At 69.7% G+C, this 25602-nt stretch overlaps 3 protein-coding genes across 9 annotated transcripts; 1 reads left to right on the top strand and 2 right to left on the bottom strand.

Moving 5' to 3' along the window:
* The first annotated feature begins 229 nt into the window (after positions 1-229).
* MPDU1 (mannose-P-dolichol utilization defect 1) lies at positions 230-2237 on the top strand. The gene is made up of 7 exons (XM_049792642.1): positions 230-318; positions 570-635; positions 1030-1162; positions 1247-1332; positions 1436-1554; positions 1748-1858; positions 1940-2237. Exons 1-7 carry the CDS (start codon positions 231-233, stop codon positions 2057-2059), a joined length of 723 nt encoding a protein of 240 aa, XP_049648599.1. The 5' UTR covers position 230; the 3' UTR covers positions 2060-2237.
* Positions 2238-3084: 847 nt separating this feature from the next.
* DLG4 (discs large MAGUK scaffold protein 4) lies at positions 3085-18718 on the bottom strand. Of its 7 annotated transcripts, none has more exons than XM_049792627.1 (22): positions 18703-18718; positions 17701-17762; positions 13418-13483; positions 11268-11321; positions 11129-11179; positions 10396-10520; positions 9810-9979; positions 9060-9196; positions 8627-8771; positions 8282-8420; positions 7641-7797; positions 7174-7276; positions 6963-7077; positions 6683-6859; positions 6278-6314; positions 6138-6165; positions 5733-5780; positions 5530-5631; positions 4693-4865; positions 4242-4351; positions 3730-3821; positions 3092-3298 (listed from the first exon to the last, which is right to left on the bottom strand). In XM_049792627.1, exons 5-22 carry the CDS (start codon positions 11156-11158, stop codon positions 3192-3194), a joined length of 1995 nt encoding a protein of 664 aa, XP_049648584.1. In that variant the 5' UTR covers positions 11159-11179; positions 11268-11321; positions 13418-13483; positions 17701-17762; positions 18703-18718; the 3' UTR covers positions 3092-3191. The 7 variants fall into 7 exon arrangements, with proteins under 7 accessions (XP_049648585.1, XP_049648586.1, XP_049648584.1 ...); XM_049792631.1 differs by lacking the exon at positions 18703-18718 and adding an exon at positions 18017-18156; XM_049792628.1 differs by lacking the exons at positions 17701-17762; positions 18703-18718 and adding an exon at positions 16618-16733 and having other exon boundaries at positions 3085-3298.
* Positions 18719-18869: 151 nt separating this feature from the next.
* Positions 18870-24978, bottom strand: ACADVL (acyl-CoA dehydrogenase very long chain). Its single transcript, XM_049792633.1, has 20 exons — positions 24851-24978; positions 24287-24326; positions 23842-23913; positions 23686-23758; positions 23532-23596; positions 23266-23400; positions 22680-22824; positions 22476-22605; positions 22274-22399; positions 21997-22195; positions 21365-21469; positions 21195-21281; positions 21028-21090; positions 20831-20932; positions 20548-20645; positions 20363-20435; positions 20206-20278; positions 19867-19939; positions 19691-19766; positions 18870-19598 (listed from the first exon to the last, which is right to left on the bottom strand). Exons 1-20 carry the CDS (start codon positions 24907-24909, stop codon positions 19473-19475), a joined length of 1920 nt encoding a protein of 639 aa, XP_049648590.1. The 5' UTR covers positions 24910-24978; the 3' UTR covers positions 18870-19472.
* Between the last annotated feature and the right edge of the window lie 624 nt (positions 24979-25602).

Here is a 25602-nt window from a genome sequence, read left to right as displayed (position 1 = left end):
CGGGCGGGGGCGGTGCGGTGCGCAGGCGCGGCGCCCGCGCCTTCCCGCCGCCCGGGGGGAAAGGGCGGTGCTGAGAGCGGCGGCCAATGGGCGCGCCGGGGCGGGGGCGACGCGGGCGCAGTGCGGGGAACAAGGGGACGGGCCAATGGCGGCCGGGGGCCGGCCAATCGCCGGGCCGGGCCGCGCATGCGCCCGGCTCGCCGTACCCGGAAGAACGGCGGCGGCCCGCCATGGAGGCGCTGCGCGGCTGGCTCGTCCCGCTCCTCCTGCCCGAGCGCTGCTTCGACGAGCTCTTCCTGCGGCTTCACCTGCTGCACGGTGCGGGGCGCGGGCGGGGGCGGTGGTGGGCGGAGGGAGGCGGGGCGCGGGGGCGGCCGCCCGCCGCCATCAAGGACGGCCGCCATCTTGCCGGCGGGCGGAAGTGCCCGGGGGCGGAGGGACCGGCGCCGCCATCTTGTTCCTGGGCGGAAACGGGATTTGACGGGGAGGGGGGGCGCTCCCCGGGACACCCCCCCGCCCCGGTCCCGTTGATTTCCCTCCCCGGTCCGTGTTCCCCCCCCCCCCCGCAGTGCCGTGCCTCAAAATCCTCCTCAGCAAAGCGCTCGGTTACGCCATCGTCGCCGGCTCCGTCATGGGTGAGGGGCGGGGCGGGGGCTATGGGGGGGTCTGGGGGCACCTCTGTGGTGGGGAGGGGGCCTATGGGGGGGAGCAAGGGGCGAGGAGGCTCTTTGGGTGTTTGGGGGTGCCTCTATGGTGGGGCGGGGGACTGGGGGGGTGCATGGGGGGGCCCTGGAGGGGTCTTGGGGGCACGTGGAGGGGGTGGTTGTGGGGCAGGGGAGGTCCCAGGGGGGGCTCCGTGGAGAGTTTGGGGGCACCTGTGGGGCGGGGGGGTTGTCTGAGGGTGGCCATGGGGCAGAGGGGGGTGGCTGTGGGGCAGGGAGGGAGCTTGAGGGGGGGGGGCCGTGGGGTGGTGGGGGGCTGGGGGTGCCACCCCCAGCCACCCCCACTCCCCCCACGTTCCCCCCCTAGTGAAGCTGCCGCAGGTGCTGAAGGTGGTGGGGGCCCGGAGCGGGGCCGGGCTGAGCGTCCCGGCCGTGCTGCTGGAGCTGCTGGCCCTGGGGGGGACGGTGGCCTACGGCTGCGCCCGCGCCTTCCCCTTCAGGTGGGGGGGCCGGAGGGGGGGGGCTTGGCTGGGGGGGGCGTACCCCTTGGTCTCCCCCCTGACTGCCCCCCCTCCACCCCACAGCGCCTGGGGGGAAGCTCTCTTTCTCCTCCTGCAGACACTGACCATCGGCTTCCTCATCCAGCACTTTGGGGGGCACACAGGCCGAGGTCAGCACCCGCACGCCTGCATCCTTTTTGGGGTGGGAGGGGGCGCCTGGACACCTGGGTCCCCTGACTGCCCTCCCGCCATGTGTGTCGTGTGTGCCCCCAGGGCTGCTGTTCGTGGCGGGTTATGGGGTGCTGCTGGGCGCTCTCCTCTCCCCCCATGCCCCCCCCGGCCTCGCCACTCTCCTGCAGGCGGCAAATCTGCCCATCATCATCCTCAGCCGGGTACGTCGGGGGGGCTGTGTCTGGTGGGGAGGGGGGGACACACGCCGGGGTCCCTCCGGGTGGGTTTGCGGGGTGGGGCTGCATGTTTGGGTCCCTGGGGGGTTTGAGGACCTGGACTCCTGGGTTCCTTGAGGACGGGGGGGGGGTTGTCCCGGACTTCTGGGTGTCCCCCCCAACCCTGTCCCCCCCCCAGCTGCTGCAGGCGGCCACCAACTACCGTCAGGGCCACACAGGGCAGCTCTCGGGGGTCTCCACCACTCTCCTGCTGGGGGGGGCCCTGGCCCGGGTCTTCACATCCCTCCAGGTAAGCTCCCCCTCCCCCTTGCACCCCCAACCCCCTCCCCCTATCCCCCCACCCCACACCCCCCCCACTTTGTCCCCGCAGGAGACAGGGGACGCGCTGCTGGCCCTGACGTTCGTCGCCTCGGCCGCCTGCAACGGGCTCCTGCTGGCCCAGCTGCTCTACTACAGGGGGGCCTCTGTCCCCCACCCCAAGGGGGACTGAGATCCCCCACCCCACCCTGGGGACCCCCCCAGTAGTCTCAGCAGAGCCCCCCCTTGGCACATGACGGGGGCGTGGGGCAGCCCTGCCTTCCCCCCACTGCCAGACCAAGGTGGGGAGAGGGGCTGGGACCCCCCCGGGCCCCCCACAATAAAGGGGCAGCCGCCTCCATCCCCCCCCCCCCGCCCCCCACCGTCTTGTTCTTTGTTAATTACCGGGCGTTAATTAACACTGACACCTTTCCCACCGCCTGTAGGGGGCGCTGTGGGGTCAGACCCCGCCCTCCTCCATACATTCCCACGGCGGGGCCCACCCCCCCAGGTCACGGCAGCGAATGGGAAGTTTCCTCCCTTCCCAATTGGCTCTGGATGCCGTCAGTCGTAGGCTGGGGCTCCCCAAGGTCCTATTGTCCCCCATCCCACAGCCCTACTGGACCCCCTAGACCAGCACGGGCCCCGCCAGACCCTGCCACCCCCTAAACCTTCCCTGGACACCCCCTGCCCCCCCTCCAATATTTCCCTGACCTCTCCCAGCCCCCTGATATGCCCCCCCCGCCCCAGACAGAGGCCTCTGGCGTCTCGACTCGGTTTATTCCCGCCTGACGGTAGCAATAATATTTCTATGCAAAATACTCTCATCTCCCCCCCGCCGGGGAAACCCCCGCTGCGCCGGGGGGGGCCCAGGGGACAACCCCCCCCCCCCTCCAAGGGGACCCAGGCCTCTGGGCCCCCCACCCCCACCCGCCGGGGCGGGGGGCTGGGTTTGGGTGGGGGCCCCCACCGCCGCGGGCGTACAAATATAGAGATTATATGTACAAAAACTCAAGTCCAAAGTGTGTGTGGGGGGGGGGGCGGCAGCTCAGAGCCCCCCCCGCCCCCGACGTCGGGGACCCCGGGGGGCACTGCTGGAGTGGGGGGGGCCCCACAACCCCCGGGGGGGGGGGCTATCACCCCTGCCCTCCTCCCCCCCAGTCGCTTTCGGGGTGTCAGAGCCACCCCCCTCCCCAGCGTCCTGTGCATGCAGCCACCCCCGGGCAGGGGGTCCCTGCCGGTTTGGGGGGGGGCCCCCCGGGGAGGAGGGGTGCCGGTGCGGGGGGAGCTGTGTGTGGGGGACCGGAGGGGGGGGTCTCCCACCCCTAGAGCCGCTCGCGGGCCGGCACCCAGATGTAGGGGCCCGAGAGCTCCTCGATGACGCGTTTCACCTTGTGGTAGATCTCCTCAAAGCTGTCGCCCTCCACCATGGCTGCAGGGAGTAGGGGGAAAGGGTTAATGGGGGGGCTGGGGCAGAAGGGACCCCCGAGTTTGGGGGGAAATTCCTGGAGGGCGTGGGGGGGAAGAGGTCCCAGGGATTCTTGTGGGTGTCCCTGTGGGGCTGGGTGGGGACAGGGGAGCCCCTGTCATCCTGGGGTTTCTCGGGGGGGGGGGGGGGGCTCTGGTCACTGGGGTGGTCTCAGGAATCCCTGTGGAGGTTTATTTGTGGCGGGGGGGGGGTGGGGGGGGTAAGCCTGAGGGTGTTTATGGTCCCTGTGTGGGGCTGCCCATGCAGGGGGTGGTCGTGGGGGGGGTTAGTGTGTGCCCGTGAGGGGCAGCGGGTCCCCATGGGGGGGGGTCTGTGGGCCCCGGGGGGGGGGACGGGACGGGACTGTGGGTCCATGGGGAGGTCCCGCTCCCCACCGGAGAAGCACTCGGTGAACTCCTGCTCCAGTTTGGTCGCCCGGTCGAACGCTTTCCGTGCCTGCTCCTCTGTCACCCGCTTGCTGATCTCCCTGGGGGCGGAGAGACCAATCCAGGCCACGCCCCCCTACCCCACCCCTGCCTGCCCCACCCTGGCTCCCCAGCCCCATCCCAACACAGGCCCCGCCCCCAGCCCCTCCCCATAGCCCCTCCCCCAGGATCTCAAGCCCCGCCTTCAGCCCAGGCCCCGCCCACCAGTCCCCCGGCCACCCACCAGCGCCTGAGAAAAACCCACTCAAGCCCTGCCCACTCTCACCGCCCTCCGCACGCAGGCCACGCCCCCGCCAGCCGCAGTGCCTGCGCCTTCCCCGCAGCCCCGCGCCTCGCATATGCCCCGCCCCCTCCCGCCGGTAGACCACGCCCCCTCCCGGCTCCCTCCAGCCCCAGTGCAGGGGCCGCCGCTTCAGGCCCCGCCCCGGCCCCGCCCCCTCGCAGGCAGCCCCGCCCCTCACAGGACGTTCTCCAGGGACTTGGGGCGGATGAAGATGGCGATGGGGTGCAGCTGGGCCGCCTGGAGCCGCCGCACCGCGTTGGCCGACACGTCCAGGATGCAGTGCTTGCCCTGCCACGCCCCCCCCCGGCAACGTCACTGCCACGCCCTGCCACACCCTGCCCACGCCCCGGGGACCCCCCCAGGGATGCCCGTGGGGACACCCCAGTGCCACCCACCAGTGCCACCCTTGGGCCCCCCCCCCCCCCCATGCCACCCTCGGGGACACTGTGGTGACGAACATGCCAGTGCCACCAGCAAGGACACCCCAGTGCCACCAGCATCCATCCTTGGGGACACCCTCAGGGCCAGCCCTCTGATGTCCACGGGGCCACCCCCCACCCCGTGCCACCTTTGAGGCCCCCGCCCCCCCCCCCCCCCCCCCCCCGCCCCGCGCCTCGGCGGTCCCCCACCTGCTCGGCCACCTCACGCACGGACTGGACGCTGGTGCCGTAGAGGTGGCTGTTGTACTGCCCGGCCTCGATGAACTTGTGGCCCTGGATGTCCTTCTCCATCCGCTCCCGCGAGGCCACAAAGTGATAGTCACGCCCGTCCACCTCGTACTCCCGCTTGGGCCGCGTCGTGTCTGGGGACAGGAACAGCGTGGGGGTGGGCACAGGGATGAGGGGATGGGGATGTGGGGACTGGGACAGTGTGGGGACGGTCACAGCGATGGTGGACTGGGACAGCATGGGGACGGGCACAGGGATGGGGGACTGGGACAGCATGGGGACGGGCACTGGGATGAGGGGATGGGGACGGGGATGAGGGGACTGGGACAGCGTGGGGACAGGCACAGAGATGAGGGGATGGGGACGTGGGGATGGGGACAGGGATGAGGGGACTGGGACAGCGTGGGGATGGTCACAGGGATGGGGGGACTGGGACAGCGTGGGGACGGGCACAGGGATGAGGGGATGGGGACAGGGACATGGAGATGGGGACAGGGATGGGGACAGCCCGGGGTGGGCACGGGAGCATGGGGACAACATAGGGATGGGCACAGGGATGTGGAGACGCAGACAAGGGCAGTAGTTGTGCCATCCACCTCGTGGGCCACCCCCTTGGACCACATCATGTTTGAGGACAGTGTGGGGATGGGGACAGGGGGACGCGTGGCTGTGGGGATGGGGATAGGGTCATGGTGGTGGGGCTGGGGACAGCCAGTGGGGACAGGGACACCTTGGGACCCCCCCAGGGACAGCGTGGGGGGGTCCCCCCGTCCCCCCCTTCCCCGTGTCCCCACTCACGGGGGACGCAGGAGCCAAACTTGTCAGGGAACTCGGAGAGGAGATCGTCATTCACGCGGTCCTTGGTGGGGCCCAGGATGATGATGGGGCGGGCGTAGTGCACTGGTGGGGGGGAGGCGGGGGGGGTTAGTAGGGGAGTCCTGAGCCCTGGGGGGGGAACACAGGACCCCCAAAACCCGCCCCAACCCCCCCCCCGCTCTCACCTTCCATCTGCGTCACCGTCTCGTAGCTCAGCACCACGTCCTCCCGCCCTGTGGGGACAGACACAATGTCAGCCCTGGCAGGGGGGAACCCCAGCATCCGGGGGGAGCCACCCCCACCCTGAGACCCCCCCAGGACTGGGGGGAGCCCCAGCATCCAGGGGGGTGTCACCCCCAGATCCAGGGGGTGCAGCCCCCAGGGGATCCCCCCACATCTGGGATGGGGGTGTCGACCCCTCCCCCCGCATCCTGTCACCCCCCAGGGGACCCCGGCATCCGGGCCCCCCCCGCAGAGCAGCAGCCAGAGTTGGGGGACAGAGACAGCATCAGAGCAGACGGGGGGGACGACACAGGGCAGGGGGACAGACAGGGGGACAGCAGGGGACAGACGGGGGGGGCAGCACCCACCTTGCGAGCCCGATCCGGGGACCCGATCCTGGGGGGGGCAGCGACAGAGAGAGGAGAGAGGAGAGTAAGAGGCAGAGGCGGGGGGGGGCAGGTGTGGGGGGGCCCAGGGGGGGCCCCGGTTGTGGGGGGACAGGGCTCACCTTCGCCTTTAGCCGCGTCCACTCCCGCCGCTCCACCCTGCACCAGAGAGAGCCCAGACTGGTCTCCTAGTGCCCCTGCAGTGCTTCCCAGTGCCCCCCCCCCAGCATACACTGGTCTTGCTGGGCACAAAAATGATGGGGGGGGCTCCTGGCCCCTTCAGTTCCGCACAGTATCCCTTTATTGCCTCCCAGTTCCCCCCACCCCCCTCCTACTATTTCTCAGTCTCCCCCAGTGCCTGCCAGTCCCCTCCTACTGCGTCCCAGTCGCACTACTACCTCCCAGTGCCCCCCAAGTCCCTTTCCTACTACATCTCAGTGCCCCCACTCCCTTCCTACTGCTTCCCAGTGCCCCCCAGTCCCACTCTACTGCCTCCCAGTCCCCCCCAGTCCCCATCCCAGCCGCACCGCCGCTTGCTGGGGACGAAGCCGATGTCGGGGGGCTGCCCAGGGGGCAGGACGTGCCGTGCCTGCCACCACTCCTCGTCAGAGGCGTCCAGGACATGGAGGACATCCCCAAATCGGAAGCTGAGCGCCTGGCTGAGGAACCCGCAGTCCTTGGCCTTGTCGTAGTCGAACAGCGCCCTGCCGGGAGACGCGGCCGTCAGGGGACACCTCCCCGTCCCCATGTCGCCTTGTCGTGTGTCCCCCCCCAGTGCCTCCCACGACGTCCCCTGTCCCCGCTGACCGGACGTAGAAGCCGCGCTTGGGGTCACTGCGCAGGGACGCACTGCCCGAGCCCAGGCTGCTGCTCAGCAGCTGCTCCCGCAGGTCATGGATCTTGGCCTCGAAGCGGCTGTACTCTGCGGGGACAACGGGGGGGGGGGGAGGGGGGGGTCAGGGGACCCTCAGGGACACCCAGGGACCGCCCCCCCCCCAGGGACCCCCTCCCCGCTCACCCTCGGGCTTGTACTGGGCGATGATGGTGACGGTCTGGCCGGCGTTCTTCAGTGCCACCGCTGCCTGCTCGTGCGTGGCACTGCGCAGGTCCACACCGTTCACCTGTGGGACAGGGACACATCACCATGGGGAGGGGGATGGCGATGGGGGTGCGTGTCACTGTGGGGCCGATGATGGGGACACACCACCTTAAGGGTGACGAAGGGGATGGGGACACATCGCTGCAGTTAGAGAGATGGGGACAGCTTTGGGGATGGCACTGGGGACACTTCCCTACAGGGACATTTCACCATGGGGATGGCGATGGGGACATTTCACCATGGGGATGGCGATGGGGACAGAGACATGTCACCGCAGGGAGGAAGACAGGGACAGCTGCAGGGCTGACAACGGGGACACATGGCTGTGGGGACGAGGACTGGGACGGAGACAGGACCAGGGACAGCCACGTGCCCGCATCACTCACGGAGAGGATCTGGTCGCCCTTGCGCAGTTCCCCGCTGAGGTCGGCCGGGCCCCCGGCGAGGATGAAGGAGATGAAGATGCCCTCGCCATCCTCACCCCCAACGATGTTGAAGCCCAGCCCCGTCGAGCCCCGGTGGATCATGATGCGCCGCGGCTCCCTGGAGACAAGGGACGTCGAGGTGGGGACAGCCCCGGGGCGACATGACACCCCAGGGACGTGGGGACACCCAGGACATGGGGACGGTCCTGGGACGTGCCTTCAGGGACAGCCCAGGGACATGGGGACACCCCTGGGGATGGGGGGGACACCCTAGGGACACATCTTGGGGACGGCCCAGGGGACAAAGGGACACCCCCGGGGATGTGCCCTTGCGGACAGCCCAGGGACCCCTCAGGGATGGTGGGAGGCGCCTTGGGGACAACCCAAGGATGTGGGGACAGCCCCAGGACGTTCTCCTGGGGACACGGGGACGCTGCAGGGACATGCCCTTGGGGACCATGGGGAGAGCCCAGGGACATGAGGACACCCCAGGGATGGTGGGACACCCCCGGGACAGGCTTTGGGGACATCCCAAGGATGCGGGGACACCCCAGGCCTGTGGGGAAAAAGCCCAGGGGACACGGGGACATCGGGGACGGTACCTGGGGACGTCGTCCTCAGCCAGCAGGTCCTTGGGGCCGGGGGAGTAGCGCCGGGGGGACGTGGGGGTCATGGCCGGGGGGAACTCGGGGCCCAGGTAGCTTTGGGGACCCAGGTCCGCGTCCAGGTGCGCCGAGTAGGCTGGGGACAGCGGGGACAGCGGGGTCAGGGGGGGACCGTGGGGTCAGGGGGGACAGCAGGGACCGGGAGAGCAGGGACAGACAGGATGGGGACAGTGGAGATGGGGATGGGGGGGTCCCGCCGCCCTGGGGAGGGGACAGTGCATCCGGTGTCCCCCTCCTGTGTGTGTGTGTGTCCCCAGCCCCCCGCCATGTCCCCCCCCTCACAGCTGGTGACGTCAGGGGGGGCGAAGGCGTCCCCGAGGAAGGTGGCGGCCGGCTTGGCCACCCGCAGGTAGACGACGTCGTAGGTGTTCTTCAGCGCCGCCACTGCGTCCTCGTGCATCACATCCTCCAGGCTGACATTGTTCACCTGCGGGGACGCGGGGACGTCGGGGGACACACACACACACAGAGGGACACGGCCGTGTCCCGTCCCTGTCCCAGTCCCCACCATGTCCCTGCCCCTGTCCGCCGCTCACGGCCAGCACCTTGTCCCCAGTTTGCAGCTGTCCTGTCCTGTCCTTGCCCTTTCCTGTCCCCAACATGCCCTCATCCCATCCCTGTCCCCAGGGTGTCCCCAGCCCCACTGTGTCCCCATCCTATCCCTAGGGTGTCCCCATGGTGTCCATGTCCCCATTGTGTCCCCGTCCCCGCTCACGGCCAGGATCTTGTCCCCGATCTGCAGCCGCCCGTCCTTGTGCGCAGCGCCGCCCTCGATGACTTTGGTGACGTAGATGCTGTTGTCCCCCGGGATATGCTGGTTCCCCACGCCCCCCGCGATGCTGAACCCCAGCCCTGAGTGGGGGTGAGAAGGGGGGGGTTCAGGGCAGGGACCCCCACACTGTGTCACCCCCCACCCTGCCCCACCAGCTGGGGAAGCCCTGGGTGTCCCCAGCTTTGGGGTCCCCAAGGTTTGGAGGACTGGGGGGGAGGCAGAGGTCAGGGCAACCCCACAGTTGGGGGTCCCCGAGGGTGGAGGGTCCCCACAGGTGTCCTGCGGGTGCCAGTCTTGGCCTGGGGGTCCTTGGGAGGGTCCCAGTCAGTGGGGCTCCCCAGGTTTGGCGGTCCCAGTGTTGGTCTGTGGGGGGTATCAGGGGGTCCTCAGATTTTGGGGTCCTTGGGGCGACCCCATGGGACTCCCATGAGGGTTTGGTGGTCCCAGGGCCAGTCCATAGAGGTCCCTGGGAGGGGTCCATGGGGGTCCCCAAGTTTGGGGGTCCCAGCGATGATGGTCCCTAGGGGTCCCCAGGTTCGGAGGTCCCTGAGGGGATCCCATGGAGCTCCATGGGTTTGGGGGTCCCGGTGTCGATCCCCAGGGCTCCCAGCGCTGGTCCCTGGGGTTCCGTAGGTTTGGGGGTCCCGGTGCTAGTCCCAGGCTGGGGCGGGGGGGGAGGAGGTTCCCCTGTACCTTTGGGCCCCTTGATGAGCTTGACCTCCACCACCTTCTCGGCCAGGGCCTTGCGGCGCATGACGTAGAGGCGGACAACGGCACCGGCCTCCTTCAGCGCCTCCACGGCCGCGCTGTGCGTCACCTCCCGCACGTCCGCCTCGTTGACGAACAGGATGCTGTCGTTCACCCTGCGCAGGCACCCGCTCAGACCAGGGGGGGCTGGGGAGTGTCCCGGGGAGCTCCAGGGGAAGGTCTTGGGGGTAGCGGGCCAAGGGGCCCTACCTCCCACTGCCAAATGCCTGCTCTGTGCCTGGATGGCATCTAGGGGCGTTCGGGGGGCTCCAGGGTGTGTCCGGGGGGGGCTGGGGATTCTTGGAGGGCTCCAGGGGAGGGTCTGGGGGGGGCCCTATCCAACACCAGACACACACTGCAGCACCTGTACAAGGTCTAGGGGGGTTCACGGGGGACTTGGGGGTCCCAGGGGGTGTCTGGGTGTCCCAGGTGGGGTCTGGGAGGACCCAGACAGACTTGGGCGTCCCGGAGTGGTTTAGGGGAGGTCAGGGCGCTGGGGTGGGGGGTGGGGGGGGACGACAGGGGTTCCCACCTGAGCCGCCCATCCTGGGCAGCGGCACCGCCGGGGATGATCTTGGTGATGAAGATGCTGGGGTCATCCCCGACGTGGGGGTTGTCGGTGCCCCCCGCGATGCTGAACCCCAAACCTGAGTTACCCTGGGGGGGGATGGGGGACCGTCAGCACTGGGGGGGGAGGGGGACCACCCCCACACCCCACAATGGGGCTGGGAGCACCCCCAGACCCCGCATGGGGACAAGGGACTCGATGTTGGGGGGACCCAGGGGGGTACTGGGGGGCTGAGCAGCCCCCAGGAGGGTTGTGGTGTCCACGAGGGGGAGCTGGGGGGGGCCAGGGGGTGTCAGGGAGCTGGGGGGGGGGGTGAATGCCAGCATTTTTGGGGGATCTCAGGGGGTACTGGGGAGCTGGGGGGGATATGGAGTGCCCCAGGATCACAGGGAGGAATTTGGGGGCTGCTGGGGAGATGAGGGGGCTGAAATGGTTGGGGGGGGGGGGGGCCTTGGGGCACTCCAGGGGATCTTGGAGGGTCAGGGGACTGGGAGAAGGGGGCTAGGGGGCTCCAGGGAGGTCAAGGGGTCCGAGGGGGTGTCAGGGACTTGGGGAGCTCCAGGGGTGTTTGGGAGTCCCAGGGGGGGCTGTCAGGGAGCTGTGGGGGGGGCCCAGGGGGGTGTTGGGGACTCCAACTTGGTCAGGGCCTGGGGGTGTCCCCAGGGGTCTTGGGGGGGGGGGGTGTTGGGGGTCTCACCCGCTCCAGCGTGATCTCCTCGTACTCCATCTCGCCCTCGGTGCCGTTCACCTGCGGGGAGACGGGGTCAGGGGGGGTGGGGGGGGGTCCGGGGGACCCGGGAGGGTCACAGGGGGGGACCCGGGGGGGACACACTCACGTAGGCGGGGGCCTCCAGCGTGTCGGTGTTGACGATGACGGGGGGCGAGTTGGCCTGGGGGGGGGGGTGGTAGGAGGATGGGGGGGGTCGTCACACCAGCGGGGGTCAGACCCACCCCCCCCAGTTACCACGGCAACGCCGCAGCGGCCGTCGCCACGGCAACAGGAGGATGGGGATGCCCCCCCAGCCCCTCCCCCTTAGGGGGGGGTGCGCAGAGCAAAGGATGATGGGAAATACCCCCCCCTCCCCATCACCCCCCCCCGACCCGTACCGGCCCCCGCCGGCTCCTCCGGATGCTGCCCAGGATCCGCCGCCCCATTTTCTTGGCGAACCAGACCGAGACCAACATGGCCCCCCCCGCCCCCCCTGCCCGCAGCCCCGGATGGAGCCGGCCCCGCCCACGGCCCCGCCCACAGCGGGGTACCCCCCCCCCCCGCCATGGGGGAGTTGGGGGACCCGGACACCCCCCCCCCGAGCTGCAGGCACACGCGTGTGACACAGGGGGGGCGTGAGACAGGCAAGTGCAGCACCCGACGACCGGCAACACCCGACAAATGCCTGACAAAGACCTGCGCCCTGACACCCCAACACCTGACACCCAACAAACACCCAACACCCTGTCACCCAACAAACACCCTGAAACCCAGCAAACACCCCCACCCTGACACCCCAACACCTGACACCCAACACCTGCACCCTGTCACCCAACAAACACCCTGAAACCCAGCAAACACCCCCACCCTGACACCCCAACACCTGATACCCAACAAATACCTGCACCCTAACACCCAACAAACACCCTGTCACCCAACAAACACCCGCACCCTGACATCCCAAAAAGCACCCATCACCCAAACACCCGCACCCTAACACCCCAACACCCTGACACCCAAGAAATACCCACACCCCAGCACCCAACACCCTGACATCCAACAAACTCCTGCACCCGACACCCTGACACCCAACAAACACCCACACCCTGACACCCCAGCACCGACACCCTGACACCCCAACAAACACCTGCACCCCACACCCTGACACCCCAGCACCCTGACACCCAACAAACACTCTGACACCCAAGAAATACCCACACCCCGGCACCCAACACCCTGCCACCCAACAAACACCCGCACCCCACACCCTGACACCCAACACCCACACCCTGACACCCCAGCACTGACACCCTGACACCCCAACACCTGCACCCCACACCCTGACACCAAACAAACACCCACACCCCGACACCCCAACACCTCCACCCCAGCACTGTCCCAGGCACAGGCCGCCTGTGCAACAGCCCCACAGCCGAGGGAAAGCAACAGGGCTGTGTGACAGCATGGGATGGACGCTGTGTGACACTGACACGAACCCTGTGACACCGTGTGCGACAGCACCATAAGCTGTGAGACATCCAGACAACAGTGCCCCGGCTGGGGGACACTGTGGGGCACTGCCTGTGACACTGTCATGACCCAGGTGACGCCATCACAACCCACGCGACACCATGCATGACACCACCACAACTCCTGTGGCACTGTCACGACCTGAGTGACACCGCATGTGATATCACCACGACCCTGTGACACCATCACAACCTGCGTGACACTGTATGTGATGCCACCACAACCCCCGTGACACTGGCACGACCTGAGTGACACCGCACGTGGCATCACCACAACCTGCGTGACATCACTACAACCCCTGTGACACCATCACAACCTCCGTGACACTGTACGTGACCCCCATGACACTGGCATGACCAGAGCAACGCCGCAGGTGACATCACCACAATCCAGATGACAACACCATGACCCTGTGACACCATCACAACCCGTGCAATGCTGTATGTGACGCCACCATGACCCCGTGACACTGTCGCAACCCGCCTGGTGCCGCCTGTGACATCACCACGACCCATGTGACATCATCGCCACGACCCCCATGACACTGGCACGACCTGAGTGATGCCGCAGGTGACATCACCACAACCCATATGACATCACCACGACCCCCATGACACCCCCGTGACCTGTGTGACATGCGGGAGGGGGGTCCCACCGCTCGAGGGGGCCACTGCAGGGGCGGGGCTTACTGACACATGGGCGGGGCCAACTGAGCCTAGAGGCGTGGCCGTTGTGGGCGGGGCTTACCTGGCTGGGGAGGTGGGCGGGGCTCTGCTCCAGGGGGGGGCTGTCCTCATCTTGGTACCGGTACTTCTGCGGGAGACACAGGGCTCGGGAGGGGGCACGACACGGCGGGGGGGGGGGGGAATCCCCATGCCCCCCCGAGCTCCCAATTAACTAAGATTAATTAAGAATCCGCAGAAATTAGAGCGGGCGCTGGCAGGGCCCGGGGGAGACCCAGTTAATTACCGGCAGTGACAGAGCGGGGGGGGGGGGGGGGGGTCACCTCCCCCCCCCGCGGGGGACCCAGGCAGCACCAGTTTAATCCCAGCAGCGATTTGCGCCCTGGCCAATCCCGGGCGGGGATTAAGGGCTAAACCGGGGCGGGGCGGGGCGGGGGGGGGGGGGGGAGGCTGGGACCCCCCCGACCTGGGCCAGATCCCCCGCCTCAAACTGGGTGACCCCCCTGCCAGCCCCCAGCGACACTAGGGGGCTCCCAGTGAGCCCCCGACCCACGCGGTGGGAGCCGCTGCCGATGCTCCCAGTATCTCTCTGGTCCCTCCCAGCGCAACCTCGCAGCCGGACACAGGCAGGGGGGGCCTGGTGCCCCCTCCCAGCTCCCCCAGTGCCTCCCAGTACCCTCACCCCAGCTTTCCCAGTGCCCCTAGTCCCAGATCTCCCAGTATTCCCAGTGGCCCCCATCCTAAATCCCCCAGTGTCCCTATCCCAGCTCTGTTCCAGTTGCCCCAGCGCCCCCAAGCAACCCAGTTCCAGCTCTCCCAGTACTCCCAGTACCCTGACTCCAGCTCTTCCAGTCCTCCCAGTATCCCTGGTACCCTGTCCCAGTGCCCCCAGCCCCACCAGCCCAGCTCTCCCAGTATCCCCAATATGCCATCCCAGTGCCCCCAGTACCCTGATTCCAGCTCCCCCAGTGCCCCCGGTATCCTCAGTACACCCAGTGTGCCACGCTAGTGCCCCCAGTATCCCTAGTACGCCAACCCAGTGCCCCAAGTACCCTGATTCCAGCTCTCCCAGTGCCCTCAGCTCCCCCAGTACACCATCCCAGTGTCCCGATACCCTGACTCCAGCTCTCCCAGCGCCCCCAGCTCCCCCAGTACGCCGTCCCAGTGCCCCCAGCTCTCCCAGCGCCCCGACCGCGGCCCCCCCCGCCCCACCTTGCAGCCGAAGGCCAGCGAGAGGCTCCGGTCCCGCCAGACCACCCGGCACTGGCAGAGCAGCGGCGAGAAGCAGCCGGGCGGCCGGAGGGGCCCCGCCGCCCCCAGCGCCCCGCGCCCGCCCGGGCCCGGGCCCGCCATCCCGGCCCCCCCGCCGCCTCCATCGGGCCCCGCCCGCCGATTGCGGCCGCGATTACCCGCCCGCCGCCGGGATTAACGGCGCGGGGGGGCGGGCGGGGGCGAATGACCGGGACTGACCCCCCCGGGCCTCCGTACCGGGCCCGCCCTGACCCCTCCGGGCCACTGTACCCGGCCCGCTCTGACACCACCCCCCAACCCCCGAGGACAGGCCCCGGGCCCGGGAGGGACCCGCACCCCGACTGACCCCCGCCCCGGACGCGGCCTGACCCCTCCGGGCCCCCCGTACTGGGCCCGGCCTGCCCCCTCCCGGCCGCGGTACTCCGCGCTGACCCCTCCGGGGACCCGTACGAAGCCCCGCCCCGGGTCGTCGTGGCAACCCGAAGCGCCAAGAGTTAACGGAGGGGAAGGGGGGGGGAGAGAGAGGTAAGCACCGCTCCGGCGCATGCGCGGGGACCGCGCGCACGTGGGGGGGTGGGAGGGGTGGGCGGAGCTTCCCCCCGCCCTCCCGCACTGCCTCCGGCCGACCGTTGCCGGGCAACGCCGCGGGGCCGCGTCGCCTGGCAACGGGGAGGGGCCGCGTCGCCTGGCGACGGCGCGAGCGGGCGCGGGCAGCCCTGGAGGGGAGGTGGGGGCGCAGGCAGGGGAGAGGGGGGCGGGGGGGGGGACGGGCAGGAGGGGAGGGGGGGGCGCAGGCGGGAGGAGGGGGGTGTGGGGGTGTCGCCCACCCCCGCGGCCCACACCAGGCCTAAAATACCGCTGGGTGACGCCAAGGCCCCGTGTAGGCCGCGGGGGGGGGGGGGGGGAGCAACAACCGTACCCCCCCGCCCGGCACACGCGTGTTCACACCCGCTGCCCGGTGTGTGTGTGTGTGTGTGTGTGCGCGCGCGCGCGCGTCCCCCCACGCGCGGCGCCATGGCAACACACGCACCCGCCACATGTCAAACGCCCCCGTGATTTTTTGGGGGGGGGGGGGGGGGCGACACCCCCACGACCAGCACGGGGTTACACAGTCGGCGGCTGTGTCACCCCGTGCAGGTCGTGGGGGTGTCAGCCCCCCCCAGACCCCCAATACCATCGACACCAACAGCCGTCACCCCGGTAGAGAGACACCACCACCCCCCCCCCCCCCCGCCGTGGGATGGACAGGGACCACCTGGTCCTCCAGCGCCATAGAGACCTACAGTCCCCTCGCGATGGACAGGCCCCAGCGGCACGTTCCCCCCCTCCCCAAAACCATACGCGAGACACCCCCCCGTGCTGTGACATGGGGAGGCCTTGGGAGCACAGAGAGGACGCCCCCCACCCCCACCCCGTGACAGAGAGCGGCCCCTCAGGACCACAGAGAGGACCCCAAGAGCACAGAGTGACCCCCGCAGGACCCTCAGGACCACAGAGCATCCCCCCCAGGACCATAGAGTGGCCACCCGGCAGGACCACAGAGAGGACCCCCTGGGGAGCACAGAGAGGACCCCCAGGACCCACTAGCATCCCTCCAGGACCATAGAGCAGCCCCCCAGGAACCCAGAGAGGACCCCCCCAGGACCCCCTCGGACCATAGAGCATACTCCCCCCCCCCCCCCCCCCCCCCCCAGGAGCCCAGACAGGACCCCTAGGATCATGGAGTAGCCCCCTCGGGAGCCCAGAGCGGCCGCTGGGGACCCCCTCCCCGGACCATAAAGTGGCTCCCCAAGGAGCCCAGACAGGACCCCAGGATCATGGAGTAGCCCCCTCGGGAGCCCAGAGCGGCCCCCAAGGACCCCCAGAGCATCCCCCCAGGAGCCCAGAGAGGCGCCCACTGCCGCCCCACGGTCCCCGGTCCCGTCCCGACCCCGGCCCCGCCGACCCCCCCCCGTTGCCCCCGGGGCCCCCCCCCGGCCCCAGCCCCGGCCCCGGCCCCGGCCCCGGCCGTACCTTGGTGGTGACGATGCACAGACAGTCCATGGCGGCGGCCGGGGCCGGGGCCGGCGCTCATGGGCCGCCGGGGCGGGCGGGGGGCTCGGCCGGGGCCGCCCGGGGCGGGGGAGGGGGGGGGGGGGGCGGGATGGGAACGGGGCGGGGGGGGGGAAGGGGGGGTCGGCGGAGCTGGGGCCGGGGGCGAAGGAGGACCGGGGTGGCTGGAGAACCGGGGGCTTGGGGAGGGGAGGGGGGGCTGGAGGACCAGAGGATGGAGGGAGGACCGGGGCGGGATGAAGGATGGAGGACCGGGGATGGAGGATGGAGAACCGGGGTGGGGGGCTGTAGGACCGGGGGATGGCGGGATGGAGGACGGAGGATGGAGGACCGGGGGATGGACGGAGGAGCGGGGGGGCGGGGGTGGGGGGGGCGGGGGGGGGGGGATGAAGGATGGAGGACCGGGGATGGAGGACAGCGGGGCTGGGGGACCGGAGCCCCCGGAGCCCCGGCGGTACCGCGGGATCCGGTCGGAGCGGGGCCGGGGGAGCGGCGGGCGGGGGAGGACGGGGAGGGGGGAGCGGGGGAGCGGGGACGGGACGGGGCGGGCGGGCGAGGAGAGGCCGCGGGCGGAGGACGGGGGGGACGCGGCGGCGGCGGCGGAGCCGGAGCGGAGCCGGGCGGGGGGCGGGGCGGGGGGGTTAACCCTTCCCCTGCCGCCCCCGGGAGGAGCTGGGGGGGGGCCACAGCCGGCACCGTCAGCGGGGGGGCGGCACCGGGGGGGGGGGCGACACCCCGACGGGGGTGGGGGGTGCAACAGCCTGGGGGGGGGGGGGGGGAGAGGACAGACACACGGACACACACACACCTTGGGGGGGGGGGGGGTGACAACCCGACACCGTGACGGGGGGGACGGGACACCCCGCGGGGACGCGCAACACCCTGACACGATGGCTGAGCAACAGCCCGACCGGGCTTGCGACACCCGGGGGGGGGGGGGGGGGGGGGGGGCGACGACACGGGGACACCCCCGCAGCGTGACAGGGTGTGCGACGCAACAGCCCTGAGGGGTACCGGGGGTCTGTCGGGGGGTGTCGGGGTTACCCGGAGCCGCGGGGGCGCGGGGGGGGCCTCCGCCACTGTCGCCTCGTAGCTCTCCTGGATGTCTGCAGGACCGGGGCAGGGGGGCGGGGGGGGTGTCAGGGGCTGTGCCCCCCCCAACACCCCCCAAATCCCCCTCCCCAACCGTCCCCCTCTTAATTAATAGCGAATTAGCCCCCCCACCCAGTGACCCCGCATCACCCCCCACCCCACTCCCCACCCCCCGTCTCCCCCACCTCTGGCCCCCCCATCAACCCACTCCCTCCCAGCCCCCACCTCCCTCCACCCCCTCCCCCAGCCCCCCATGGCCCCCCCGTACCGAGCAGGGCCTGGAAGAGGGGGCTCTGCAGCACCCCCAGGAGCTGCTGCGCCCGGAGCCGGGGGGGGGGGGCCCAGGGCCTCCTCCAGCAGCCGCAGGGCACCAGCCCCTGGGCACTCCAGTGTGAGTCAGGGCCCCCCCCCCGCCCCGGTGCCCCCCAATATCCACCAGAGACCCCCTCTGACCCCCCCTCAGGGCCCCCAACGTGGGACACGTACCCCCTGTGACCCCCCCCAGGGCAGGTCAGGGCCCTCCTGGACCCCCCACTGTGGGTCAGAGACTCCCCGTGAGCCCCCCACAGCCCACAACATGGGTCAGGGACTGTCCCCCCCCTCCAACCCCCCTGTGTGGGTCAGGGACTGCAGGTAACCCCCCCAGCACCCTCAATGTGGGTCAGAGCCCCCCATTTGCCCCCCTTAGGCCCCCAGCATGGGTTGGGGATGCCCCTGTGACCCTCTCAGAGCCCCCCAACACGGGGCAGGGAACCCCTTTAACCCTCCCCAGGGCCCCCAACATGGGACACAGACCCCTGTGACACCCCCCTCCAGGGATCCTAGCATGGGTTAGAGACTCCCTGTGTCCCCCCAGCTCCCCCCTCTGGGCCCCCCAGGATGTGTCAGGGACCCCCAAGCACCCCCCAGCCCCCCTGGCCTGGTCCCCCCAGGACCCCCAAGCCCCACGCTCACCCCTCCGTCCCAGCGCCATGGCCCGGGCTAATCCCTGCTGAGCTGCGGCTTAGAGGGGGATTTAGGGTCCCCCCCGCCACCCCCCCCCCCCCCAGGGCATGGTGGGAAATGGAGTCCCAGGGCCCCCCCAGCCCCCCTCCCCCCCAAGGATGCAGGAGGGAGGGGCAGGGGGTTCACAGTCACCCTTTATTAAGCAGCTGCAATTAATTAGGCACACAACAGAGGGCCCCCCCCAAGCAAGGGGAGCTCCTCCAAAGCAGGGAGAGCCCCCACACAAGTGGGCAGGACACCCTCAAAGCAGGGGGAACCCTCCGCAGGCTGCTCAGCCCCCCCCCAGTGGCACTGGGCAGCCCCAGACCCTCTGGCGGGGGGTCCCCCTGAAACCACCACCACCACAGGCAGGGGGACCCTTGAAACAGCCTTTCCTTAAGGCACCCCAAACTTCCATGATGAATTTGGGGGGTGGCCTAAAGCCCCCCCCCAAGAGTGTCAATGCTCCTGCCCTCCCAAGGGGGAGCAAAGCTGTGCCGCCCCCCAAAAAAGGGGGGGGGTTTGAGGTGTCCTGCCCTGGGGGGGCAGGGTTAAGGCAGTAGAGGGAGTTGGGAGAGGGGAAGGTGATGGGGTTGGGGGAGGGGGATAAGGGGGTGATTTTTGGGTCCACTTGGGGGGGTCCAGGCTCCAGCTGGGGACTCTGGGAGTGGGTTTGGGGAGTCCAGGACGAGACTGGAAGGTCCAGGATTGGGGGTTGAGGTCCCAGGGGGGCTGGGGTGTCAGAAGCCAAGGGGGGTGGGCCCGACGACCCCCCCACTCTCCACCACGGCCCGGGCAATGCCCCGTAGGTTGCGGAAGCTCTCGGTGGGCAGCGGCCGCAACGTCGCCAAAACCCGCTGGTGGGCCTGGAGGGGCACAATAGGGCGGTTGGGGGTGGCACCGGCCCCTCCAGTCTCACCCCCCCAATCCCCCCAAAAGTCCCCTGGCCCCCCCTCACCTCCTGGCACCAGGTGTCGCAGAGGAGCCGCTCGTGCTGCGCCGTGGGTTGCTCCATGGCCAGGGACCGTGACGCCCTGGGGAGGGATGGGGGGGGAGCTGAGCCAGCCCCACATGTTGGGGGGTGGGTGCGGGGGGCAGCAGGGCCCCCCTGAACTCCCCCAGACGCCCCCGTACCTGGAGAGGACGACGACCATGGCGTAGATGTCGATGGCGCTGTCGGCCACGCGCTTCAGCACAAACTGTTCATCTGTGGGGCAGACAGAGAGGGGATGGGGGGGGGGGGGGGTAGCACCCCCAAACCAACGTTGGCACCCACAAACCACCCCTGAACTTCCCAGGGGTGAGGGGAGCCCCCAGCCCCTCCAAACTGACCCTGGCCCCTCCAGCAACAAAGGCAGCCCCCCGCCAGCACCCCCAAATTGCCCCCAGGAGTAGGGCAGAGTCCCCCGCCCCTTGTTAAGGAGGGTCCCCCAAGCCCCCCCCCCCGGGGGTCCCCCCAAGCTCCCCACTCACCCACAATGTTCTTGCCATGCTTCAGCAGCAGTGCGTCGGCTGTCTCGGCGAAGAGCTCCAGGCACTGCAGGGTCTGCAGCGGGGTGGGGTGGGTGGTGTGTCATGGCAGGGTCCCCCCCGGGCCCCTCCACTGGTGCCCCCCAGTCTCCCCACTCACCTTCTGGGCACTCTCCTGCAAGTCGGGGTGCACGTGGTCCTGCAGGGAGAGCCCCGAGCCCAGCCCAGCTTTCCTTGGGGGTGGGGGCAGAGAAGTCAGCCCCCCCTCTAAACTGCCCCCCCCCCCCCCCCCGAAAATGGGGGCAGCTATGTGGGGGACAGGTGGGGTTGGGGTCCCCCCAGTACCTGCGGAGGCGACGGGTGACCTCTCCAGCCAGGACCCCCACATTGCCCAGGGGGTTCTTCAGGGCCTTCTGCAGCCCCCGGAGCTGTACCCCCAAGGTCTGGGGGGCGGAAAAGGGGGGAAAGCCCCGGGAGGGGGGTCAAGGGTGGGGCACAGATGGGCATCCCCAAATGTGGGGGCAGTCAAGGATGGGGATCCTCAGTCCCCCAATGCTCCCCCCCACCTTACCCCCAGGACCCCAACTCCCCGGCCTCAGCCCCACCCAGCGCTCCCCAGTCGCCCCACCTGGAAGCCATTGAGGGCGACAAAGAGGCGCAGGATGTCATTGGTGCCCTCAAAGATGCGGAAGATGCGCAGGTCCCGCAGCACCCGCTCGACGCCGCTCTCCTGCGGGGCAGGGTTAGGGTTTGGGGGGGTCCCCACAACCCGGGGGGCACCCCACAACTTGTGGGGCAGCCCCACAACCCAGGAGTCCCACTCACCTGCATGAAGCCCATCCCTCCCATCACCTGGATGCACTCGTCCGTCACAGTCCAAGCTGCCTCCTGCCATGAGCAGAGCGGTAAGACCCCCCTCCGGACACCCCCAAACCCCCCTCGGGGGGCTCCCAAAACCAGTCCCCCTCATCTGCCTGCCCCACGTCCCTCACCGAGCCGAAAATCTTGCTGATGGCTGCCTCTATCTGGAAGTCGGTGGCTCCCTGGTCCATGTTGGCGCTGATCATGTACGCCATGGACTGGGGGGCAGAGGAGGGTTGAGGGGGCTGGGGGGGCAGGGAATCTCCAGTGCGCCCCCCAGGCCCTCTCCGCCAGCACCCACCTCGGTGACGTACTGCAGCAGCGCCATCCGCGCCAGTTTCTCCTGTATGGCCCCAAAATTGTGGATCTTGTCCCCAAACTGGGTGCGGTTGGTGGCGTGTTCCACCTGGGGGGAGAGGCACCGGGGTGGGGGGGCTAAGGAGGGGCAGGGGGGGACCCCAGGCCTCATGGTTTTGGCCAGGAGCCCCCCATGCTGCTGGGGGGGAAGGAAAGGAGCCCCAGAGGGATAGGGAGGGGTCCCCATGGGGATGGGGGCAGGCTCTAGGGGGGTCCTGGGAGACAGAGGGGATCCTCAGGGGGGGAAATTGGGGCATGGAGGGGTCTTGAGGGGGGATGAGGGACCCTCAGGGGCACGGAGAGGGGTATGAAAGTGTCTTGGGGCAGTGTCAGGGGGATACAGAGGGTTCCTGTAAGGGTAAGGAGGGGTCTGGGGGGCCTAAGGGAGTTCTGGGGGGGTCAGAGCATACAGAGGGCTCCTGAGGGGGGCACAAAGCAGGGTATGCGGGGGTCTGAGGGACCCCCAGGGGCACGGAGAGGGGTACAGAGGGGTCCTGGAGAGTTAGAAGGGGTTGAGGGGGTGAGGGGGTCCCACCAGAGGGGTCTGGTGGTCGTAGGGGGTCTGTGGGTACTCACAGCCTTGGCCAGGACCCCCCGCATGGTGCCAGCCATGGCGGCAGCCATCCCAAAGCGGCCGTTGTTGAGGATGTTCATGGCCACCTTGAAGCCCCCCCCGGGCACCCCCAGGACATTCTCAGCCGGGACCCGCACCCCCTCGAAGTGAACCTCCGCCGTGTTGGACGCCCGGATCCCCATCTTCTTCTCGGGGGCACCGCTGGAAGTGGGGGGGGTGTCAGGGTGAGACAGGGGGAGTCAGCACCCCAAAACACCCTCCCCATGGACCCCCACTCACTGGGTGACCCCCCCGAAGCCACGCTCCACGATGAACGCCGTTATCTTCTCCTTCGTCTCCCCCGTCCCCTCATCCCGCAGTGGCGTCTTGGCGAACACCGTGAAGATCTCGGCCAGGCCCCCATTGCTGTGGGGAGGGGGTGTGAGGTGGCGGGGGGGTCATGAGTACTCAGACCCCTCCCCGGGCCCCCCACCAGCCCCACCTGATCCAGATCTTGCTGCCGTCCAGAGTGTAGAAGGTGCCGCAGGGGCTGGGCTGCGCCCGTGTCCGGATAGAGGCGGCATCCGAGCCGCTGCCCGGCTCTGTCAGGCAAAAAGCCGCCACCGTCTCCCCTGGGGAGGCACAGGGAGGGGTTGGGGGGGTGTCCCCAGCTCCCCCAGACCACCACCCCCTCACGTCCCCATACCGGTGGCCAGGCGGGGCAGGTATTTCTTCTTCTGGGCAGGGGTCCCGTAGAGTAGCAGCCCCTTGAAGCCGATGGACTGGTGGGCTCCCAGCGTGATGCCCACTCCCAGGTCGTGCTGGCCCACAATGTCCACCAGCCGGGCATACTGGGGGGGGGGAGGGGAGGGCACAGTCAGAGGTGGGGGGCTGAGAGGCTGTCCCAGGGGCAGAGGGGGTCTCTGTGAGGGGGCTGAAGGGCATCCCCAAGGGGGAGAGGAGAGGCCCAAGGGGGCTGGGGTTATCAGAAGGGTATCCCCAAGGGCATAGGGGGTCTTGAGGAAGGGGGCTGAAAGAAGTCCCCAAGGGGATGAGAGGGTATTTGGGGGCTGAGGGAGGGCTGGGGGGGTCCCCACGGGCCCAAGGGGTGGCTGAAGGTGTCCCTGGGGGGCTTAGGGGCGGCTGATGAGTGACCCCAGAGACACAGAGTGTCCCCGGGGCCTAGAGGACACCTGAAGGGGGTCCCCATGGGCAGACAAGGGTCCCAGGGAGGGCTGAAGGGGCTCCTCAGGGAGGGACTGAAGGGGGTCCCTGGGGCTCCCCACCCTCACCTGGGTGTTGGAGAGCCCCAGCCCCCCCATTTCAGGGGGCACCTGCAGCCCGAAGGCCCCCATCTCCTTCAGCCCCTGCATCGTCGTATCCTCCACCCGCTCCAGCTCGTCATTACGGGCCGGGTTGTTCACCTCCTGTGAGGGGGTGTGTGGGGGGTGTGTCAGGGCAGGAGGACCCCCAAACCACTCCCCCAGACCCAGGATCCCTGGAAAAGGGGGTGCAGCCCCACCGTGGAGGAGTCACCCCCAAAATTCCCCCTTTGCACCTCAAAAAAGCGGGTGATGGGTCCCACCAACTCCTGCAGCGTCTGCTCCTGCTCCTCGCTCAGTGCTATGGGACATTGGGGGGGTCACGAGGGGGGCGCATGTGTGTGCAAAATAAGGGACTGCTCCCCCCCAATCATTTCGGGGTCGCCCTACCTGAGGGGTACGGGAAGACCTGCTCCGTGTTCAACCGCCCCAGGAACATCCCCACAGCAAATGAGTTGGACTCCTGGGGATGAGGGAAATATCAGGGGGCAGCTGGTGACCCCCCCGCCGCGCAGAGGGCCGCTCCCCCCCGACCTCCCCACTCACCTCCAGGGCAGGCTGAGCCTTGGGGGGGGCCGCAGCTGCTGCTGACACTGCTCCAGTTTTGTGCAGCACGGCCTGCAGAGGGAGATGAGAGCACCCCAAATCCCCCCCGGCCCCCCCAAACCATCCCTGTACCCCCAAATCCCCCCATACCCCCCCAGGAACCCCAGCCCTCAGAATCCCCACACCAACCCCAATCCGTGCCCCCCCCCCCCCCAAAATCCCAAAGACTCCCTACACGTTGATACCCTGCCCAGGGTTCCCCCACACCCCCCCCGGATCTCCCAAAACCCTCGGGAACCCCCCCAGGGCCCCCCCCATCACCTTTCCCCCAGTTTCCACCTCACGCCCTTTGCCCCAGTTCTGACATCACAAGGATGGGGGGGGGGGGGAATCCCAGGGAAGGGGGGGGGTATCCCAGCGGGGGCGGTTTTTGGGGGGTCTCTACCTCAGCCTCATGCGTGCTCTGGAGCCGGGCCCCCCCGACCCTGGGGATGAAGGGGGGGGGTGTCACAGCGGACCCCCCGGGAACCCCCCAGACCCCCTCAAACCCCGGTGTTCTCTCAGACAGCCCCATCCTGCCCACACCGGGGGGGGGGGGGGGGCTCCCAAAGTCCTGGGACACCCCTGAAACCCCCAAGTCCCCCAAAACCCCGACCCCCCGTGTCTTGGGGCTTCCCCAGCCCCAGGATCCCCCCCCAGACGCCCCCAAAGTCAGAGGTCCCCCTAACCGGTCCGTCCCCCCCCCCCCCCAAGTACTGGGATCCCCCCCAAGAGCTGGGTGCCCCCCAAAATCCCGGGACCCCCGGAGTCACCCCTGCCCCCGGAACATCCCGGAGCTCTGGGAGCCCCCCCCAGCCCCCGGCTTCCACCCAACGCCCCCCCCCCCCCGGTATCCCGGTACCCTCCCCAAGTGCTGGGACACCCCCCCCCCCCGAAACCCCAAAGCCCCCCAAAAACCGGGGCACCGCCCCCCAGCCCCGGGCCCTCCCAAAAAACTCCCGGGGCTCACCCCGGCGGGGCCCGGCGGAGCAGCCGCAGCCCCAGCCACAGCCCGGCCGCTCCCCTCATGTCGCCGCCGCCGCTGCGTCCCTCTGGTGTCCCGGGGCCGTCCCGGTGTCCCCCCCGCCCCTCCCCGCCAAGGTCACTGGCCGGGCAGGGCCACCCCGCGCGGGGCACGCTGGGAAACGTAGTTAACAGCCGCGCACCCGCCCCCGCTACGCTAATAGATGCAAATAAACCGGAGCGCGGAGCCCCGCCCCCCCCGGACGGGGCCGCCGCCGCCACCTGCGCCCCGCCGTAAGATGGCGCCCGCGGCCGGCTGGGACGGAGCCAAAATGGCGCCCGTCGCTATGGCGCCCCGCTCCTCGCCGTGGCTCCACCCCCAGCCCCGCCCCGCCCCCGCCCCGCCCACCCCGTCCTCCCGCCCGCCGGGAGGGAGCGCGGAGCGGTGGTCGGACATGACCCGGGGGGGGGTGGTGAAATATCCCCGTGGGGGTGTCGCCGTGGGGCTGCCCCACGGGGGACGGTAGTGGACAGGAGGCCCCACCCCCCCCGTGGGTGGGGGGTGTGAGGAGGCCCCCCCGGGTGCCGAAGCCGGACAGAGGGACGCTGACCCCCCCGTACGAAGGCCGCGGCGCCGTTTATTTACAGGGGGGGGCTGCAGCCCCCACGCGAACTCCAAAATATTATTCTTAAAACAAGGGGGGGAGGGGGGTGGATGGGGCGGGAGGGGGAAGGGGGAAGGATCCCCCAAACCCCGCC

Source organism: Accipiter gentilis, chromosome 35 (assembly GCF_929443795.1).
Source record: "Accipiter gentilis chromosome 35, bAccGen1.1, whole genome shotgun sequence".
Classification (NCBI taxonomy): Eukaryota; Metazoa; Chordata; class Aves; order Accipitriformes; family Accipitridae; genus Astur; species Astur gentilis.
Note: the sequence above shows the minus strand (reverse complement) of the source record. Positions and strands in the feature narration are given on the sequence as shown.

Coding starts and splice junctions, on each gene's coding strand:
- ACADVL (XM_049792633.1), bottom strand. CDS start 24,909: ATGAGGGGAGCGGCCGGGCTGTGGCTGGGGCTGCGGCTGCTCCGCCGG. Junction 20,646..20,830: donor TCGCCCTCAATGGCTTCCAG/GTGGGGCGACTG, acceptor TCCGCCCCCCAG/ACCTTGGGGGTACAGCTCCG. Junction 20,279..20,362: donor TGCAGGAGAGTGCCCAGAAG/GTGAGTGGGGAG, acceptor ACCCCGCTGCAG/ACCCTGCAGTGCCTGGAGCT.
- MPDU1 (XM_049792642.1), top strand. CDS start 231: ATGGAGGCGCTGCGCGGCTGGCTCGTCCCGCTCCTCCTGCCCGAGCGC. Junction 319..569: donor GCGGCTTCACCTGCTGCACG/GTGCGGGGCGCG, acceptor CCCCCCCCGCAG/TGCCGTGCCTCAAAATCCTC. Junction 636..1,029: donor CGTCGCCGGCTCCGTCATGG/GTGAGGGGCGGG, acceptor TTCCCCCCCTAG/TGAAGCTGCCGCAGGTGCTG.
- DLG4 (XM_049792626.1), bottom strand. CDS start 14,706: ATGGCGGGCCCGGGCCCGGGCGGGCGCGGGGCGCTGGGGGCGGCGGGG. Junction 11,322..13,417: donor CCGCCCACCTCCCCAGCCAG/GTAAGCCCCGCC, acceptor CCCCCCCCCCAG/GCCAACTCGCCCCCCGTCAT. Junction 4,866..5,529: donor GTTTGGCTCCTGCGTCCCCC/GTGAGTGGGGAC, acceptor TCCTGTCCCCAG/ACACGACGCGGCCCAAGCGG.